Source organism: Sinohyriopsis cumingii, chromosome 11, assembly GCF_028554795.1.
Source record: "Sinohyriopsis cumingii isolate HCF-2022 chromosome 11, ASM2855479v2, whole genome shotgun sequence".
NCBI classification, from domain to species: domain Eukaryota; kingdom Metazoa; phylum Mollusca; class Bivalvia; order Unionida; family Unionidae; genus Sinohyriopsis; species Sinohyriopsis cumingii.
The window spans coordinates 90898632-90921353 of record NC_142971.1 but is presented as its reverse complement, the minus strand read 5'-3'; the positions used below and the strand labels follow the sequence as shown (position 1 = coordinate 90921353).

General features: G+C 34.5%; 1 protein-coding gene across 2 annotated transcripts in view; it reads left to right on the top strand.

Moving 5' to 3' along the window:
* The first annotated feature begins 6922 nt into the window (after window positions 1–6922).
* Window positions 6923–22722, top strand: part of LOC149788977 (uncharacterized) — a 37457-nt gene continuing 21657 nt past the window's right edge. For both annotated transcript variants that reach the window (XR_016424282.1, XM_089975132.1), the window contains exons 1-4: window positions 6923–7115; window positions 9810–9914; window positions 15356–15597; window positions 22092–22230. Coding sequence is in view for 1 of the 2 variants with exons in the window: in XM_089975132.1 (XP_089831258.1) it covers window positions 9824–9914; window positions 15356–15597; window positions 22092–22230 (472 nt within the window). In the remaining variant the exon portion in view is untranslated. The remainder of the gene's footprint in view (window positions 7116–9809; window positions 9915–15355; window positions 15598–22091; window positions 22231–22722) is intronic.

The window sequence follows — 22722 nt, the reverse complement described above, 5'->3', positions numbered from 1 at the left end:
CCTGAGAGGGAAGAAGAGCGATCTCAGTCGGATAAATCTAATGTAGGCTCAACCATCAGATAATTATTACCAGACTGGTCTTTGATCAGTTGCCAGTCATTGGGTGCAGCTCACTGGTTACTAGTCACTGGTCATCCACCAGACACCAGGCTTCATAGACTGGTCACTGCTTTTTGTTTATCTGTCTTGAAGTAACGATTGGGTTGATACCCTTTCCCATTCATTTGTTACAATTTGATCTAGATGGGAATATGGACACCAACAGGGAGGGGGATCTGATTTGCATCCCATCCCTATGTTCCCTTTGAGCCCCAAGGGAATGGGGAGACCTCCATTACTGGGAAGTGAGTCTTCTTCCCTCCACCCCAGTAATCAGGACGTACCTCTCTTGGTTTGAGGTAAGTCATGGAACTGATTAATCTACAAGGGCCAACAAAAAGGAGACGCTGCCACTCACTCCCTAGATAATATAGATGGGCTCATCAATACTTTTTGCCTAGAAAGTCCACACGTAGGGTTAGTCTAATCACTCCCTATGAGCGACTTCAGAATGCAGACAACCAAATTTTGCTTTCTCCCTCTTCGGAGAAATACTGGGAAGGGTGGTTCTTTCTCGCTTCATGAATGGGCTGAAGATGATGGCGTCATCTCCACCATGCTGGGCCCAAATGAATTCTTGGAGGTGCTGTTGTCAGTGGTTCTAGCTCCCTGTTCCCCTTCAACTCTTTCGCAGCTACCGAGCCATGTGCTCGAGGCAGAGGAAGTGTGCAAAAAATCAATTTGGCTCATAATCGGCGTTTCTGCCTTAAACAAATTTCTGCAGAGGAGTGCTTTAAGAACAGAGACTACCACTCCGGTCAGGAATGCCATAAGGCATTCTGGATGCATAACTTTACAACCCCATTTTCCGTCTACGAAGGAATTACCTCAGATTTTGTCTTCATCAGAAACTTTTTCTTTTCAATTACAAACTCTTCGTTAAGCCACGCGTGCACCCCCATGGCTTTAACCCGGATTATGGGGGTAGTTTCAGCAGCGCACGTGAGGTCATCATAGCTTCCAATCCTCCACTATTTTGACGAGTGGTTGATGCAAGACCTCGCTTCTAAATGACATATCCCTCTTCTGATTGGTTGTGACAAGTCCCGTTCTTATCCCAAACCTATAGAAGTAGGATTTCATCCTTTCTCAGTACTTTGTATATGCTGGGATGAATTTCCAAACCAGCCTAGGGTACGTCTTTATCTGAACAAAATTGACCAAATCCGTAAATGCTCTTCTCTGGCCAAGTATTCGTTATCGGTTCTCCCGTATCTCTCCTAAGGACACTGTACACAAATAATAGAAGTAAGAACATTCAGTATTATGAATTAAATCCAAAAAGTCCTAAATGTTCTTGCAGAAGTCCAAAATATTAGCTTTCAAAAGAATGCACGTCGTGTTCTGAATGAATTTCAATCTTGAATGTGCTGATGTACCAACAATCTTGAATGTGCCGATGTACATACAGCCTTGATGTATCATAATGATATAATTCAGAATATTCTTGAATGAATTCAGAATAATTCCAAAATAATGGTTTTGTCCAAATGTGAACGCAACAGTAAATAATTCGAGTTACCGAACTTAATGGAGGAATGAATAAGCTTGTTGATCTCAAAGTTATATACATCCCCACCTGACCTAAGTAGTAATAATAAATTTTCCTGAAACTCAATTATCTTAATGGAACACCTCCCCTTATCAAGTAAAGGAAAGATTTATACAATAACGCTTCCTTCCCTTTTACATATTAATCAAATATACATATAATACTATAAGCCCGCTCCAGTGGCCTAATGATTAGAGCGTCCGCCTCTGATGTGGAAGGTCACGGGTTTGAACGCCAGCCGAGTCATATCAAAGACTTATAAAAATGGTACTAACAGCTGCTTCGTTTCGCGCTCAGGTTTATCTGGTCGGTCTAGTGTCAGGAGAATGTGACTGGGTTGGACATCATGCTATATGCCTATCGCATGATTCCCCAGTGCTAGACATCACTATAAAATTTCACACTGAATACATCGTAGCGATATGACTTAAAATTTCCTAAAGCTGCTTTAAAACTCAAATACATACAAAGACACACACACACACACACACACACACACACACACACAATCCCCTCCTTCCAACAAAATTAAAGATAGGACATACTCCCCTCGTCTAGTTTTAAGTTGAGCCCTTTTTAAACGTTTTGAACTATCACAAAGATAATCTGTATATGTCTGCTTGGGCCTTTTGAAGTGTTGTGTCGGCTTCCTTTATTAGATGAAAGACAGACAGCTTCCCGGTTAGATGTTAGAACTTAACAGATAAAGGAGATTAAGATGCCTAATGATCGTTTTGATCTAAAGACTACTTGCACGCGCACGTGCCTTGTCACCTCACTTTGTTAGCACTGAGTTTACTGCATTTGACCATTATTGTTATATTTTGGAAGTCCATGAAAGCTAGGCCATAATTTTATTGGATAAAAATGAAATTCCATGATTGTATTCAATAAACATGAAATTCCATATTTGTACTGTAAATACATACTATTCCATAATTTTTATTATTAATGTATCTTTTTCTCTTTATCGCCTTGATGGAAGTTAACCAGATTTGGTATTCATTAAACCCATGTGCTAACTTTGTACACGGGGTTGTTATGGGCTGTAACAAGCATCAACACTGGGGGTATTTGCTATAGCAGGCTTTCGTAGTTGCATTACTAGCCGTTATTATTATTATTATTATTATGGTTGTTGTTGTTCATGATAATGATGTTATTGTTGTTGTTTAGGAAAAAGCAGAGTGTGCTGCTTGTAGACGTTCCCAAAGTACGAGGAAAGAGTATATACTTAAGCTTGAGTACGACGGGTCAACTTATTTTCCACGTGCTTATGTAAATGTTTTGTAACGATCAAATCGTGTATCACTGTAATATGTTGCATGACAAATTACACGGTACATGAATTATATAAAGTTATGCCTCGACGCTTTAAGGACTGGGCTCAAGGATAAAGCTTAAATAGTACAGTTGACGTAGCAAGAGCTCATGTCTTTAAACGAGCTGGGACCAGTCCGGTCATGTAATCAGAAAAGGAAGAATGGAATAAAAGAAAAGAACAAGTAATAGTAGTAGTAGTAGCAGCAGCAGAAGAAGAAGAAGAAGAAGAAGAAAGAAAAGATATGGACAATGAGACGATGATAATAACGATTATTAAGCTGATTCTTATGTAAAGGATTTTCTAACTTTTTAAGAAATGTCATTTGCCCCCATCATTATATATTTATGATTATAAAAGTTTGTGTCTTTCACACATGGTTAGGGAGAGTGAGAGAGTTCACGCTCCCTAAAAAGGTGTCACCCTTTACAGTGTAGATCTACATCACTGGGGAAGGCTGGGAGAGAGAGAGAGGCCTGGGATCCCTTTAAGAAAGGTAGACTCCATGAGTCCTTGTGTGGATCTGTCCTTATGGAAAGTAATTGATATAGTAAATCACATTCTAGATATAGAGCTACATCTACATAAACTTATAATTTAGATATTAGAAATATAGTTACAATATTGATCCAAGCTTACAAATTTTATACAATTCTGTAGTTTCTTTCTTTTAGAATATAATGTAAATAATTATATATCGAATAAATTAACGATAGCCAAAGTGTGTAAAAGATCCAGATTTGAGGCTAATACAACAATCATTTTGTTAAAAATAATTTTATTGAATTTAACCTAAAATACCAAAATATTATGTTATATTACTTAGCGAATATTTTTATATATAAATCAATTATTAGTGAACTCGTCATTTACAATAATCAATACTATGATTACAAGTAAATGTAAATTCTTAACACAATTGAAGTTTCCTTTACATTAAAATTAAGAATAATAAAAGAATATTAAAAGAGTACAAAACTGTTGCAAACGTGTCGATCTCAGATTGAACTGCTACCCCAAACACATCACCTTAACATTTAAAAACAGTATAAAAAGAATCCCGATACCCTATAGAAAATCTTACAAATACAGACAGATTCGTACCTTTAAGAAAGGTGGACTCCGTGAGTTTTGGCGAAAATGACTGGTCTAGCAAAGCTGTATCTCTCTTATACGCGATTTGGGATGTACCCTCGAGATCAAATAAGGACGTGTTTTTATGCTTGCTCCCCTTATAATTTGTGACTGTACACCATTTAGCTTCCGCTAGAACTCAAAGGATCCACAACACTTTCTACTGTCTGTTCAATGGCTTTCTATACGTCATGACATATAAATCTGCTGCAACAGCTTTTTGCAATGAAAGGCGTGATACCGTCAGCAGCAAGGAATTTGCTTGTTCAACACACCTTGTACTAATGTTACTGAATCTAAATTTGCTGACTTAAAATATAAGAACAATGTGTTATGCAATGCGATGGATTTTACAATTCCGACATAAAAAGCACAATCTTTATTGAAATGATACATATTTGCATCACAAGAATAAAACAAATTGTTTCCAATATAATTTGCTGAAAAATTCAATACTGACATATTGTAGGACCAATTATACCCTATATGAAATATAAGAATAATATTTCAACGCTTGAAGAACTGGGCTCGAGCAGAAAGCTTGAATTCGATGTTATAGCCAAGTTGACGTTGCAAGAGCGCGTGACTTTAAACCAGCCAGGACCAGTCAAGGAAGAATGGAATAAAAAGAAAAGAACAAGTAGTAGTAGTAATAGCAACATAAAGAGATAACGACAATGAGATGATGATAATGACGATGATTCAGCTGATTTATACAAAAAGGTTCAAGGAAAAATATGAAAGGAATACACAAGTTTTTCTCAGAGAGATTTGTATTTTATGGAATTTAACGAGTGAATCAACTTCACATCTGCAATATGTCATTGTTGTAAATCCTTATTTTTATACGCTACATCATGAACGTGATATGCTTGATAGATCGCATTTATTGGATACTCTCCGGGTCTTGGTTTATCTCGCTCGTCAAGTCAGATATCAAGTCGGTTCCAGGACCACAATAATTATAGCCTGGATGATGTTTTTCTCCTGGATACTTAGCCCATGAAGCACCTGGTAAGTTTCCCAGTGAAACAGCGATAGCACCACCAGACACGTTGTGTCCCGACTGTGTTAGGGAGATAAATTTGTATTTGCTTGTACCATATTTTGCACACTTACCTGTAAGGGCAGGCTTTTTATGTTTTGTTATTATTATTGTTAGTCCACTGGTGGTGGTGGATGCTCTGCATCAAACACAATATAAATTCATAGTATTTATCATATTTGTACAACATGGATATCATTGATTTGCAGCGACACGAAATCAAGAGCCAGTCAAAATCACCAAGTGCTACCAAATTCTATCAGAGCAATTATCATAGGCCCATCTGGGTCTGGTTAGACGCAATTATTACTTAATCTGATAATGAGATGGCTCAAGTGGGATAAGTTATATTTAGATGTGCTTAAAGATTTTAATGAAAATGCCAAATCGTTGGACGATGACGGCAATGATATTTTTGATTGTATCACCTATATTGATGATACCCCATCTGTGGATGACCTCGATGGATTTATTAATAATGTCGTAGTATACGATGATGTAATGCTGCACAATCAAATCCAGCTCGGATATTTTCTCGAGGCAGACACAAAAGTACAGGCGTGATTTATGTTACTCGGCGATATACACAAACACCTAAAGTGATCAGAGATAACTGCAATATTGTAGTTGTGTTTAATGGAGTCGATACACATACTCTGCGAAACATTAATCCGACTTGTTGTTTAGGGAGTATGGATATGATTAAGTTCAGAAACTTGTTTTTAAAAGCACAAGCTACCCCACAAGGATTTATCACGATAAATTTACATGATCCTCTGACGCGATATCGCGTAGGTCTTGACGAAATGTTTGGTTAAGAAACAGCAGCAGTGAGGGTGCGACCAACAATGAGTGTCTGGGTGGGTAAACGAACACGCATATAAATTTGAAAACACGAACGACAAAGATAAAGTAACAAAATGAGCTAACCCAATTAGATAAAATATCGGTCGGTTAGAGGCTTCGGTTTGCCGTTATTGACCTTGTATTTTCTTTTTTTTTCTTCGTATGAAGCTTTATTTTTAAGGAAGACTTGCTCCAAAATTGGTCTGTTCACCCTCCCCGCTGCTTTGTGCAAAATTGTTATATTGATGGAGCAACGAACTCGATGTCAAACAAGTTGATTTCTCCAAAATTTCAGTGTAACGTAACTTTGCTCCCAGGTGTATTTTTCAATAAAATATAATCGGAATTGTTTAAAAAGAAAAGGTTGGTTTTATATATGCGCACATCATGCCACAGAGGCGTAGCTATGATATTTTGCGCCCGGGGACGAACTATAATATTGGCGCCCCAGCCCCCTCCCCGTTTAATCACATTTTTGAATATTACCCTTGTTTACTTCTTATAATGTAACGTTGTAAGCCTCATTTTGGCGCCCCTGTACCTTGGCGCCCGGGGACATATGTACCCCCTGTCCCCCCCCCCCCTCCAGCTACGCCTCTGTCATGCCACATGCGAGCCTCCTCTTGTTAGTGTTGTTGTAGATATTATTAGGCCTATTATATTGTTATTATTAATAAATGGCAGGCAAAAGTTTGAATGGCGAGGATATTCGATTAAACGAGATTTCGTACTGACATTTACATTCCTTTTTCCAAACTTTTTTATTTCTTTGTTCAACTTGTTTTTTGATGATGATTTGGTTTTCACTTAGTCCAAGGTTACCCAGGTAAGCTATAATTGGTTCCAACTAGAAGAAACCAAGGGGAAGCAATCCTTGCAATCGTATGACTTATCCCTTACTTTCGTCTTTCCAGGTGTACGCCATTTAGGTCACAACAAATTCAAGTAGGTCATATAAAATATACAAGCAAAGATGGCTTCCGTCTCTTTTGGATTTCGATCTTAGTGACAGTACAAACCATACTCTAACGATCTAGATTAGATTTGTACCTTTGTCAAATAGATCTGATATATCGTAAATTACAGGTGTTCGATGTAAAATTAACAGGAAATAACATGTAAGTTTTGGTTTAAATAATGTTCAGATCATTATTGTCATTGAAGTATGCAAGATTGAAAGGATAATAAACCCCGTGTTTTGTATCCCACATTCTTCTTACCGTTGTGTTTGCTCGTTAGTACTAATTGGTGATTTTGTATGAATATTCGATTTTTCTCTTGCCCATTTTGATAATTAAGCTCGCGTTTATGTTTAACTATTATATCTTCACTGTGAGAAGATTTGAGAACAGTTGCTTCTATTGTTTTTTTTATTTGTTTTAGTTTTGTAGTTCTTTATGATTACATTGTTAAAATTGATCTTTTAATTAGCATCATTTAGCCAGTATTGTGATGACGGGCATATAAAGCACACACACACACACAGAGTTGTTATTTCATCTTCTGTTATTTTATCTCATGATGAGGTGATCTTTAAATTTGAATTGTCATAAAGTTTAGATATCTAAATAACATGTGTCTGGTTTAAATTTAGTTTGTGTGCTATATTCCTTTATATAAAACTTACCTGGTAGCCTTCATATGTGTGGAATTCATGGAGATTTCTTCATTCGAGGGAGATATAGACAGGTAAAGAAGGAAATTTTTCATTAGTTTCAGAAATATTTCAAGCTTGGTCTAGTTGACACATTTTACAATCAGAATTGGGTAATTGACCTGGTAATTAGGGAGACAATGCTTGTGTTATGCAGCTCCTTCAACGGTTTAAGAGTTACTAAAATTTTCAGTCACTATATTGCTAAAGATATGTTGAGTGTTTACATGGTTTACAAGATTCATTGATATTGCTAGGTGTGTTAAATGTAGAAATATCTTTTTTACAAGATTCATTGGTATTACTAGGTATGTAAAATTTAGAAATATCTAGTTTACAAGATTCATTGATATAGCTAGGTGTGCATAATGGAGAAATATCAAGATACCTTTTTTATTCCTATGAGATATTTCACAACAGTCTCCACCTGACCTTTTGATAGTGTAAACATAAGACATGTGCAATGTTATGGCTTGTCTCCAAACTGAATTTGTTATAAATCATTGAGTACATTTACCCAGCTGATCTGAAACAAATAATGGATAACTGATCAGTTATAATGGTGACTTTATAACCACTTCATTTGAAGATTTATCAGGTTACAGTACATCTAATGAAATTGATAACTACCAGATCAAGTTTTGCATGTCTGTTTTTCATTTGAATGATGGTAGCTCATATAGCAGAGCATTAGACAAGGGCAGTGGGTTCGATACCCACCGAAGGCAGTCCAGGTTGGTTGCCTTGGAATGTCCTTGGGAAAGTCACTTAGCTCCTGTTTACTCAGCATGATATAGCCAGTCATGTGTTAACGGTGTCATTAAGACCCACTTTATACAAAAATGATTTTATATGATGATATAGAAAATAATGTGTTAACGGTGTCATTAAGACCCACTTTATACAAAAAATGATTTTATATGATGATATAGAAAATAATGTGTTAACGGTGTCATTAAGACCCACTTTATAGAAAGAATGATTTTATATAATGATATAGAAAATAATGTGTTAACGGTGTCATTAAGACCCACTTTATACAAAAAATGATTTTATATGATGATATAGAAAATAATGTGCTAACGATGTCATTAAGACCCATTTTATACAAAAAATGATTTTATATGATGATATAGAAAATAATGTGTTAATGGTGTCATTAAGACCCATTTTATACAGAAAATGATTTTATATAATGATATAGAAAATGATGTATTAACGGTGTCATTAAGACCCACTTTATACAAAAAATGATTTTATATGATGATATAGAAAATAATGTGTTAACGGTGTCATTAAGACCCATTTTATACAAAAAATGATTTTATATGATGATATAGAAAATAATGTGCTAATGATGTCATTAAGACCCATTTTATACAGAAAATGATTTTATATAATGATATAGAAAATGATGTATTAACGGTGTCATTAAGACCCACTTTATACAAAAAAATGATTTTGTATGATGAAATGTTGATAATAATTGTACATCAAAAGTACCTGATAAATGTCACAAAAAAAACAACAGATTAATTAAAAAGTTTGGGTAAGAAATCCATTTGTCTCATACTTTATGTGGAGCTTTTCCATTAGTTATTATAATTTTACCTGTTCACATATTGACGACTGTGGAAAAAAAATATTTTGTGCACTGGAAGGACAAGTAAGAGGGAAGCATTAGGAGGCAGGTATTTTCATACTATGTAGAATTATTAAGACTAATGTACTACTAGAATGTGGTGGTCAAATGTATGGGAATGGATGAATAATTTATTTTGTAATCATACCGTTCATCTAACAAGTGGTTCTTACAAAGCACCGGAGGATATTGTGATGTCATCCATTTGTCCGATTGTACATATCTAATTTCCAGAATTACTGGGTGAAAATTTACAAACGTTGTTGTTAAGTTAGAAGGATACAAAGGGATTTTGGAATGTGCAGTAAAAACATATGGGAATTTATAATGGCAAATCATTGCAGTTTCACTGGCTACAATTAAATATGGAAATTTTAAAAATTATTATATTCTTAGATAAAAAACAGTTTTAATCAGGTAACATGAAGTTTTTCATTGATACAATTATATTTTAGTTGATTTAAAATTCATGTCTGATTCAGCAAATTGAATTTATAGGTACATTTTCCATTTCAGAACTAAAGACCATAATGGGCAGGATGTATGCTGTTGTAGCTGTCCTGGTCATTTGCGGTGTTGGACAATATCCTTTCATATGGGGGCTAGTGTTACCATCTCCATGTAAGATCATTTTCTTCATTATAAGTGCTAGGAAAATCTAAACACTTTTTCTGTCTTGGAATTTAGACTTTAATCATTTTGCATTGTAAAGTCCAGCCTTAATTTCTTCTTCTTATCCCATTGCCATTGAAGTTCATTGGGGATATGTCATTTTGCACATTTGTTTGTTTGTTTATACATTTGCAAAGATACCAGTTCTGGATTTGCAGAACTATTTCAGATTTTGCTTTATGAAAACTGCATTTCACATTGATCAAATTCCAGAAAATCAAAATATTGGAGAGACTTAGTTTTGAACAAGAGTTTTTTTGGATTTGTCTACAACATCATATAACCGGTTCAGGGCACTACCACTGGGGTTCAGCATTGGCCCCTGGGGCATCAAAGTCTGATGAATCGAGTAATGGTGCATGTCCAGACCATTTCTGTGGGGACAACATCAGGTTACCTGGGCAACATCCTGCAGAAACATCAGTTAGATTTAACAATAAATGAAATCCCTTGTTATCAATCAGGACTTCAATTAGAACCATCTCAACAATCTGTTCATCAAGGTCTGGAGTTCAATACACAGGCAACATATTTAATCTCCCTCGAGATTGGCCATTGAAATATGAACTATGGTTACACCTTTGCTTACAAGGAATTCTATCTGCATGGGAGTTTCTTCGCCTACTAGGCTTGCTCAACATGGCTATGGATCTTAGGGTCCTAGGTCGCCTTCCTATGCGCTGTACAAAACTAGGTCACTGTACCCTTTCATGCTTCAGTGACTATTATTTTCTGCTATTTGTTCAATACATCCTCAGTATCTTGGTTCTAAACTCATAAAAATTGGTATGTGGATGCCTCATTGACTGGGTAACTCAACTGTACTTAAATTTGTATGCTTGTGTGACTTTTGTATTTTCTTCATTATACCCCTAATATCTTGGAATCTATTTCACCCACATTCCTCAAAAGTGGTTGATATGTGCATGCATATAAGGATGAGTAATTCAGTCAGACCAAATTTAGGCCATTGCAGACTGATTTTCATACTTTTGTGACATATTTTCAACTCTGATGTCCTTGCACTCTCAATATTTGTGAGTGTATAATGTACCTACACAAGAAAATTGTTATGTGGATGCATCTCAGGCAGAGTAACACAACTATATCAACTTATGTCACTGTGACCTAAATTACAAACTTCTATTTTGTGTTGATTTTAATGGCACTTTTAATACATTGTTGGCTATATCATGCTGAGAAAATGGAATCTAAGTACCTTTCCCAAGGACATGCCAAAGCAACCAGTCTGGGTTGGCCTGGACAGGTATCAAACCTGTGACCTTTGGATTATGAGTTGGATGCTCTACCAGATGAGCTGTCATAGCTCGCTTGAGTGACTTTTGTATTTTTCACTGTTTGTTTCTCTATGCCCACAGGTCTTGAATCCTATTTAACCTTGTGAAAAATTAGTAATGTTAATGCCCATTAGAAATAGTAACTCAGCATTCCTAAGAGTAGATCCTGCTTCAGTGACTTTTTTATTCTCAGCTATCCATTCCTAACTATTTCAGTTAACTTGGATCTAGTTCACTTATAAAAATTAATATCTACACAGTTTATATCTCTCAGTGAGATTATATGTCAGCCATACCAACACTAGGTAACTGTGACCTTAAATTTTCACATAAGTTACATGTATTTTCACATATTTGTTCATTACACTCTCTTAAGAACTCTACAAGCACCCTGTGTGTGTGTGTGTGATTTGAATTTTTGTATGTAGCTTTTACAATTTTTCAGTCATATTGCTATGATGTCTACAGTGTGACAGCTTATAGTGATGTCTAGTACTGGGGCATCATGCCGCAGACATATAGCATGATGTCCCACCCAATCACATTATCCTGACACCAGGCCGACCAATACTAACACTAGCCTCTTAATACTGAGCGCCTAGTGAGGCAGCTGTTAGTACCATTTTTATAAGTTGTTGGTATGATTTGGCCGGGGTTATAGCCTGCCACCTCCTGCATCCGAAGCTGATGCTCTAACTACTAGGCCACTGGAGCTGCCTCTACAAGCACAAATAAAGACCAGTATTTGCATGCATCTTAAGGAGAGCAACTCAGATCTACCGAACTAGGTTGCTGCAACCAAATTTTAAAGCTTAAGGGATATTTCTAATTTCAACCATTTGTTTATGACATCCTGTATGTCTTTAACATGATTACGTTTAGATTTACCAAGCTTTGTTTCAAATAAAACACTGAAATTATTGATGGGGATACATCAGAATGATTAGTATATTTGCACTATATTTTCTCCTCCATGTCATAGCGTATTCATTACTTTAGAGTCATATCAGTGGCAGGTTTGAAACCTATCCAGGCCAACCCATCTTTGACAGCTAATGATTGTCAATTCACTTTATTCCATATAACCCTTGGATATTGAAGATGAGGCCAGCCTGAGAGTAGGCACACTTAGCAATCCTGTGGCACACCGATGCCATAAACACATAATGATTGACAGGTGTCAGTTTCATACTTGTGTAGTAGAAATTATACTAGCTTTGTCTGTGGTATTTATTAATGACTTAGCACTGGCATACACACAAATGTACATACATAGCAAGTATACACACATTTAGAAATTCTCATCTGTATCAAATGATACTTTTTACGCTCTTTCTAAACAGGAGATTTCATGGTTCCCATTAATTTCCGACCTGTTTCCAACACCAGCTTCACCAAATTATTGAAAATAATAAAAAATGCAAAACAGAAATCCCCATCTGCCATTGCGGGTATTGTTGATAGCTAGTCATTTTTGTATTTTTTCTGTAGAGAGGATTTTCAATAACTTCTTATGATGTTAAAAGCGTATTTACACAAGTACCAAACAGAATAATTGTCAAAAGCACTATACATTTTTATTTTGTATCAAAATCTTCAGTATTATTGTTGCTGTTGTTTTGGGTTTAACACCATTTCTATGTGCAAGATGGGCTGTACATGGAGGCCAATATAACTGGTGGAGGAAGAACCCAGGGAGATCACAGTAAGAACAGGAAAGAGTTTAAAATATGGAGTAAACAGTAATTGATACAAGTGCATTTGAGATAGATTTTATGACCACAATAAATGCTTTGCTTAGAAATTTGGGATGATATGCAAGGCATTATTGATAGAAATTACATGTTAGGTTTATATGTGAAACATAAGTTAAAAAAGACAAGACTTTTGCTTTTAAATGAGAAATTGATGTTCAGAAATACTGACTCTTTATTTTATTGCAGACTCAGTAATACATGTATCAATTGCAGAAACAAAGTTATTTTACAACTAAGTTTGCATAATAATAGATTTCAGTTGGAAAAATAAAGAATGATTATGATGATTATGGTGATGATTATGATCATTGTCATATCTTTATCAACATCTTGTTGATATTTGTAGAAGTTTTTAATATAATAAATCAGTTTAATTTGTCACTTAACCTACTAGATGGTGTGTTAGCATTTTAGCTCACCTTGCCATAAGGCCAGGTGTGTCGAGCATTGTCCAGTGTCTGTCAACAATCGCTGTTTTCAACATCATTTTAAAAAATTCCATAGCAGTTTCAACCAATCTTGCCACAGATTATCCTGACATAAAGCTTGTCAGATTTGTATAAATGCTGCAGATGCAAAACATTATATATGGCCATGTTACAAAAATAGATAAACCTTTGAAGGATTTCTATTCAAATGTTTGTATAAATGCTGCAGATACGAAACATTATATATGGCCATGTTACAAAAAAAGAAAAACCTTTCAAGGATTTGTATTCAAATGTTTGTATAAATGATGATAATCTGCCATTTCATATATGGTTGTTGTTAAAAAATTTAGAAAAACACGTCCATTGTCAGCAAACACTTCCTATTTCCATCTTCTTGTAAAAAAAAACTTGGCTAATTTTAACCAAAGGCTTTGGAAGTTTGTCACGGTTAGAAGCTGATCTAACAAATCAATGAAAATCTAAAATTTTGACCTTAGAAACCATTAAAAGCCTAAAAACTGAAGGAAACCTAAAAATAAAAACCAACAAATTTGAAAAAATTATGAATGGCTTCCCCAGCCCAATTAAGTATGCTTTTATTCACATGGATTCTCATTAGGCTAGCCTAGCAGTCAAGAATTTCTTAGAACTTGCAGTAATTGTTCTTTAATTTATTAATTTTCACTTGATCTTTATTTTCGTTTTTTTAAGAACAGACTTAAAGCATACTTTATCAGATTTTAAATAAATGTATGATCACCATGGAGATATTCTTGTAATTGCTTGGTGACGTCTTGAACTTTAAAAAAAATCTTAAAACCTTGAATTTTTTTAATAAAAACTCTCAAATTTTAAAACATAATTTCACTTGTAACTCTGGCTTGTTACAATGATACCAGTCTGTCATCAAATATGGCCAACATTACTAAAAAATAGAAAACCTTTAAACGGCTTCTTCTCAAAACTGCTGAACAGAACTGGGTCAGATTTGACAGAAAGCATCCAGACTGAAAAACCTTTCCAAATTACAAAATAAAAATGCCAATCCATTTCAGCTTTATAAAAACAAATGCATGATCCACTTTCAAATATGGCCAGTGTTACTAAATTTAGATAGAAATTTAAACAACTTCTCCAAAACTAGCAAATAAAATTTGACCAAAACTTGACAGAAAACACTGGTATGATGACCTTTTAAGTTGCTATAAATGCTGATTCACCATTTAATATGGCACATCATTACTGAAAATAGAAAAACATTTAAATGTTAAAATCACAGAACAAATTTTGTTATATTATGACAGATAGCATCATGGTCAGATATAAAGACCTCCACCAAATATTGTGCCACTTCTCTGTGAGCTTTGGCCACCATTACTAAAAATAGTTAAACCTTAAAATGATTCCTTTGCAAACTTGCTGAAAAGATATTAATATAGCAGAAAGCATACTGCTTGAAGGACTTTCATTTTTACCAAAACTGATGACCTGCCATCAGATGCGGACATTGTTACCAAACAATAGGAAATATTTTACATGATGTCTTCTCTTAAACTGCAATACAGAATTTTGTGAGATTTGGGGGAAACAACATCTCCTGAATACCGTCAAATGTACAGATGATACCGATCTGCCATCAAATATAGCATAAAACAATCTCAACATTACATTCAGAAATTGTACTGCAATACATGCCATGTGGACTTGAAGAACATACTGTACCAAATAAAGACGTATCTATATCAATGTAAAAAAAAGTCTAAAAGTGTAACTCCTACTGAAAATATTTAACTGATTAAGCTTTTTCATCACTTGGGCCTTTAAAGTTAGTAATATTCAGTTCATCCAATGCTGTTGTAAGTATTTAAGTCTTTGACCATATTTGAACCTTTTGTGTATTTCAGATGTTCTCAATAGCCCTGTCTACTGTGGGCAGACAACCCAAATTGGGGACCAACCAGTGATAGTGGTACCATATAAAGAAATAGGGGAGGTAGCTAATCCACCAACGGAGTGTACAATAACAATTGAATCTCCTTACCAAGAGAGTCACTACAAATTCAGCATCATGGTCAAGGCTGCATCTTTTGTGGATTGTGGCATGAAACTGTACATTTATAATGGGAGAGGAATTGGAAGCAATATTGTAAGTGGTCCTTCAGAATACTATATGGTATATACAATGATGCAATATTGTAAGTGGCCTTTAGAAATGGTATATACAATGATGCAGTATTGTAAGTGGTCCTTAGCAATACTGTATGGCATATACAATGATGCAATATTGTAAGTGGTCCTTAGGAATACTATATGGTATATACAATGATGCAATATTGTAAGTGGTCCTTAGCAATACTGTATGGTATATACAATAATGCACTATTGTAAGTGGTCTTTAGAAATGGTATATATAATAATGCAGTATTGTAAGTGGTCCTTAGCAATACTGTATGGTATATACAATGATGCAATATTGTAAGTGGTCCTTAGGAATACTGTATGGTATATACAATGATGCAATATTGTAAGTGGCCTTTAGAAATGGTAAATGCACTGATGCAGTATTATAAGTGGTCCTTAGCAATACTATGTGGTATATACAATGATGCAATATTGTAAGTGGTCCTTAGCAATAATGTAAGTGGTCTTTAGCAATACTATATGGTATATACAATGATGCAGTATTGTAAGTGGTCTTTAGAAATGGTATATACAATGATGCAATATTGTAAGTGGCTTTTAGAAATGGTAATTGCAATGGTGCAATATTGGTCTTTAGAAATGGTATATACAATGATGCAATATTGTAAGTGGTCCTTAGCAATAATGTAAGTGGTCTTTAGCAATACTATATGGTATATACAATGATGCGGTATTGTAAGTGGTCTTCAGAAATGGTATATACAATGATGCAATATTGTAAGTGGCTTTTAGAAATGGTAATTGCAATGGTGCAATATTGGTCTTTAGAAATGGTATATACAATGATGCAATATTGTAAGTGGTCCTTAGCAATAATGTAAGTGGTCCTTAGCAATACTATATGGTATATACAATGGTGCTATATTGAAAGTGGTCTTTAGAAATGGTAAATAAAATGATGCAATTTTGTAAGTGGTCTTTAGAAATGCTAAATGCATTGATGCAATATTATAAGTGGTCCTTAGCAATACTATATGGTATATACAATGATGCAATATTGTAAGTGGTCTTTAGAAATGGTAAATGCACTGATGCAGTATTGTAAGTGGTCTTTTGAATTGGTAAATGCAATGATGCAATATTGTAAGTGGTCCTTAGTAAAATTGTACAGTAAATACCTTGATTCTTGCGTTGCAACACTGTACTGTACTGTGGCAATAATCCAGATTCTCTTTGTATCATAACTCTTTATTGTGACATCATAAATAAAAATGAGTTTTAAAAAATTATTAACAGAATTAATTTTTGGCTGCCATCAGAGACATCAGCAATGTTAGATTCTGTTTTTTGAAAGTCATATTGACTGAAACTTTCTAATATTAGCATATTTCTTATGCTTTGTACCCTGATATACTAGGGTTTTGTTCTCACCTTCATTAGCAAAAGAACGTATCACATGATCATAATGAAGATTGTAGGCAGAACACATCAAATCCCAATTGGAACACCTTTGTACCTTTTCTACCAATTTCCATTTTGGAAATACTTCGATAGAGTGATATAGAGTTAAAGAAGGAAATCATCATAAAATGGTGGAGAACTTGGTCGCATATCAAAGTATGCTTGGCAACATATCACTTTGTCACAATTATACCTTTATCCAATTATTTGTACACGTTCAGTATAAATAAAAAGTTCTCTAGGCGAGTTCAAGCTCGAATCAAGAAACCTCAGAATGCTTTAGTCAAGAATAAGTTATCACAGTGGAGTCACCTGTATGGATGCTATGATGCTGTGTGACATAGACATGGTGTTATTTACTACGCAAGATGTTATTTGGAAAGCAAGATGTAGGGCATATGTATATGCATTGATGTTGTGTGATGCAGACATAATGATATTTACTATGCAAGATGTTATTTGGAAAGCAAGATGTAGGGCATATGTATATGCATTGATGGTGTGTGATGCAGACATAATGTTATTTACTATGCAAGATGTTATTTGGAAAGCAAGATGTAGGGCATATGTATGCATTGATGGTGTGTGATGTAGACATAATGTTATTTACTATGCAAGATGTTATTTGGAAAGCAAGATGTAGGGCATATGTATATGCATTGATGGTGTGTGATGTAGACATTATGTTATTTACTATGCAAGATGTTATTTGGAAAGCAAGATGTAGGGCATATGTATATGCATTGATGGTGTGTGATGTAGACATGATGTTGTTTGGTAAATAAGATGCAGCGCATATGTACATGCATTAATGGTGTTATGTATATCTGATATATAATTGTTTAAGTTTAAAAATCTGTTAATTTTTTAAAATTTCATTATTTGTCAAAATAATGTTTGCTGGGAACTCATACCTTTTCCAGAAAATAGTTTGACCTTGACTGTTCATTTTAATAAACATCAAATGTTGACCTAGATCCTGACTTTGATTCAAAATTAATAGCAGCTGCATAAGTATTGAAATAAAATGATTGGTTTTTGTCGAGGTCATGATGGGACTATGAGGTTTAAGATGTAAACAATTTTTTTATTTTATTTCTTAGAGTAAAATTATTGGTTTTCGTCAGGGTCATGTTAGGCATACATGATATAAACATAATCACGTGCCCCCCCCCTCAATTTTGCAACATGGGGATTTTCTAAACTGCATTTTAGAATAAGAAATGTCTTTGTTTTTGAGAAATATTCTCAGTTGGGCTCTTACACTGGGAAGTGACTGTTGTGTCATTTGGAGTTATTTCAAATTATATGGATTCCTAAGGATTAATCCATTTTTTCTTGGAGATATATGTGTGCTCATACAAAAATTTTGAAAAAAAAACATCTCATGCAAAAATTTATTTGGATTTCCAAAACCAGAGTGATATTTCTTGTTTCTACAAGGAACTGTAGACTTCAACACACTACAGGTTACAGCATACGTCATCTAAAATTGTATTCATGGATTATTTTTGGATTTGATTCTTGAAACTGTAAATTCATATTTTTCAGTTTGAAATTTTTTTTCCAGGGGAATAAATTATTGTATTTTTCAAAGCTAATTGTTTTCACTCTTTCTTGTGTTACTGCCTAAACACATAACATCAGAGGTGTGTGATGCAGATATGATGTTATTTAGTAAACAAGATGCAGGGCATATGTATATGAACTGATGGTGTGTGAAGCAGACATGATATTATTTAGTAAACAAGATGCAGGGCATATGTATATGAATTGATGGCAACATGTATTTCCAGACTGGTTTTCAGATCATTGGCAGAAAGGCCCAGGTGTGTTCTGATTCAGAATGAACCCTTTTGTTTAAATTCATTGGGAATATATTTCATTATATGAATCAGTCTAGACTGTACAGTTAATGGAGACATATTCAATCGTCATTTTTTGGTCATTATATAAATGTTGGAAATTCTATGATGCCACAACTGGCAGTTTGAATTGGGTGTGAGATTTACTCATATATCATAACATTGTTATCCACAGATTTTTATCCAGTTTAATATTAACTCTGCTGGTCATAGACAGAAGGACTTATGTTGTTGGCCTTTTTATCAGTTGTCTTTCAGGTGTCCATCCATTGTCCATTAGAACAAGCTTGTTGTCGTTACTACTTATAAATTACTAGGGGGATTGCCACAACATATTACAAACACATTCATACTAAGATCTAGTTGCCTAAAGAAAAATTGTGCCCTCGGACAAACAATATTGCCAACACAGCGGCCATGTTGAAAATTATGTTGTTGCTACATGTACTGTTTAAATGATGGTCATATCAACTGATGATATTCACTAAAAGACTTTATATGATGTCAGGTTAGCATTAAATGAAAATGGTGTCCCATAGACATGCAATGTATCCAACACACTAGCTGCCATCTTGAAAATCTTGTACATCACTGCTTCTTCTGCACAGAGAGTCATATCAAGATGAGTTTTTTCAAAAAGTCTTCTTATGATGTCTGGTTGATCCTGATTGAAAATTGTGCTCATCAGACATCCAGTGTAGGCTGCCAGCTTGAAAATCTTGTCATCATGACTTCTCCTGAATTTGATTTTTGCTAAAAGACTTTTTATGATGTTTAGTTTTCATAAGTGAATAATGGTACTCATCAGACATCGAGTAAGGCTACCATGGTATCCTGATTGTTGTTGTCATGGGATTTAATGCCATTGTTCAGCACAAGATAGGCTATACATAGCAGCCATTATAACTGGTGGAGGAAGAACCTTGGAAAACACTGGGAAGAACCACTGACTCACAAGATGCTACTGGCAAGCTTTCTCACATACCCACAGGTCATATCAACATGCAAAGTTTACTAAAGAATCCAATGGGTACCTAGGTACTCGGGTACTTGCCCGTTGGTAATAACCTAGGTATTTGAGTACTTGTCGGTTGGTAATAACCTAGGTAATAAAATGGACAACTGGGTACCCCTTAAAATAAAAAGTTTCCAAGTTCAGATTCTGCACCTATTTACAAACTTATTTTTGTATTATTATATAGTACATATATGACTGATCGTTAAATTGGAAACAATACAAGCCCCTGTGTTTATCATTAGACTTCCTTCTAATTTCATTATTTTCTGTTGGTAGTATGTACATGAAACAGTTACAAGAAAACAGACAGGTTTCTTGACTGAAACCATGTGTTGCAGATTCATTCTATCATTTTGATACCACATATGTAGCAGACAGTCTAAATTGAAAATAAATTTGTGCCATGGATCGTAATAAACCGGTTTTATCAGAGTGATTGATGGATGTTATATGACTTTAAAAATGTTCGAGGAGAGGGATTTTGTTTTACTTAAAAGAATGTTGCATCCAGATAAGGATGAATCAATAGTACTTTAAAAATACTGAAATAAGAATTCAACAGTGATGTAATACAATAGTCATTTGTGGACTTACAACTATTTGCGACAGTTACTGTAGACTTGTAGACTAGTTAAAGTGAGTGTTATGCATAAATAATTTATCAGTTTCTTTTGTGTCTGTACTCTTGTATTAACTACAAATCCACATGGATTTAGCTGACTTGTGACAAAAAATTTATCTGCAGATCCAGAAAAGTAGCAAGAATAAATGTATGTTTTTCACACAGTTTTCAGTAATTATGGAATGTAATATATAGATTGCTAATTTATGCTCAGATTATGCTTTTTTGCCACTTACATTAGCAATAATTAGGCTTATACCTCTCTTGGTGGTTGGCATGTGTGAACCAACAACTAAGCAGTTCAGGTTCACATTTAATACAATTTCCTTTTAATCGAGTACTCTGGTAACTAATCATTAGGATCAACGAGTACCAGTTAGAAGTTTCCTAAAATTTTGACAGCTATAGTTTTTACTTAAAGACTTTTAATGATGTCTGGTTCATGCTAAGTGAAAATGGTGCCGGTGACATCCAAGACTTAATATAACATCTAATTGGTTCTAAAAAGATCCTGCACCACAGTGGCCATCTTAAAAATCTTGTTAGCACTACTCCTGAGCAGAAAGTTATATCAGCATGGGTTTTTTGCCAAAAGACTTCTTATGATGTCTGTTTTGTGTTAGATAAAAATTGTGGCAGTCTATTATCTATATCTAATTATAGAAAATTTGTATTGCTGCTCCTCCCAGATGGAAAATAATAACATTGGGTTTTCACCAGGAGACTTCATATGGTGTTTAGTTAGTATTAAATAAAAATGTTGCTGGTCTGACATCCAGTATGGCCACTGTGGCAGCCATCATAAAAATCTTGATATTGCTCATATTTTTAACCAGAAGACTAATTGTTATATCTAGTTGGTTTTGAATGAAAATGGAGTCAATCAGATTTCAAATATGGCTGCCACAATAAACATATTGAATATTTAGTTTCTAATTCTCAAGTCAACATGAGGTATGCACCGAAAGTCTTCTGATGGTGTTCTTAATGAAAAAGGTGTCCTACTTACATCCAACATCAGTACCACAGTGGCTAGTATCTGTCAAGAATAGGATCGAGGTGATTTCAAATACTCAACAGTTAAAAAGAAGAATTGGTCTTATCTTAAATTCCTGTAAATCTTTGGACAGTAGAGCATCATTCTCTTTGAAGAACTTCTTGGTTTCTACTTTTATTTTACAAGAGATGTTATTGAGTTATAGCCCCTGTTTTACTTGAAAATTGGACGAAATATGTCTTTTGTACTTCATTGCCAATGTCAGGTGACCACATATTAAGGTTGTAAAATAATTATTCATTGATAGATCGATCAGTCTCTGTTGACAGTTTTATATAATGCAGAATTAGAGATTTTGCTATCTTTATTTGCTTTATATATATATATATATATATATATATATATATATATATATATATATATATATATATATATATAAGTAGCATATAAAATTGCCTTTTCTTATTTATAGAAATGATTCTGAAACATATTACACGTATTCAAAGATATGTAAAGCAAACTCTTTTACTTGTAGCGTACACTTGGATGTGGCACGTCTGCTGCGTCCACAGGGACATATTACTCCAATGATGCTGTGATCACTCTACGTCTGACTCGCACAGCAATTGATTATCAGTTTGGAAACAACTTTCAGCTAGAAATACAACTTTTCAGTGAGTATATTATATTGAATCAAAAGTGCATGGTCCATGATCAGTGATAGAAACTGTTAAGAAGAAAATACACAATTGCATTTATTTCCACTGTAGCATGCAGAGAGGAAAGAATGTTGACTTAAATAAATTCAACATGGCAATGATTACTTGAACATGAAGAGTAAGGAAGGCTTTCAACATGGAGGGTGATAATGATCATAGGCATTTGGGTTACAGGCATTCGGGTTATAGTTTTATAATTTCAGCAATAGATATTCACTCTTCAGGCAAATATTCACCATTCCATCATTATCTACTTTCAGGCATTGTCAAGGCAGGTTATATAACATTTTGCAACAGATTGGCTGTCAACTAAAATAGCTGTGACCTGGTTATTTTAGCAGACAAAGTAATTGTAGAAAAGCTTGTTGGAAAAGTGAATATTTATTGCAGAAGTTTTATTAATCCACAAGTGCCTGTGATATTGATTTGTGTTTGAATTTCTTGAAT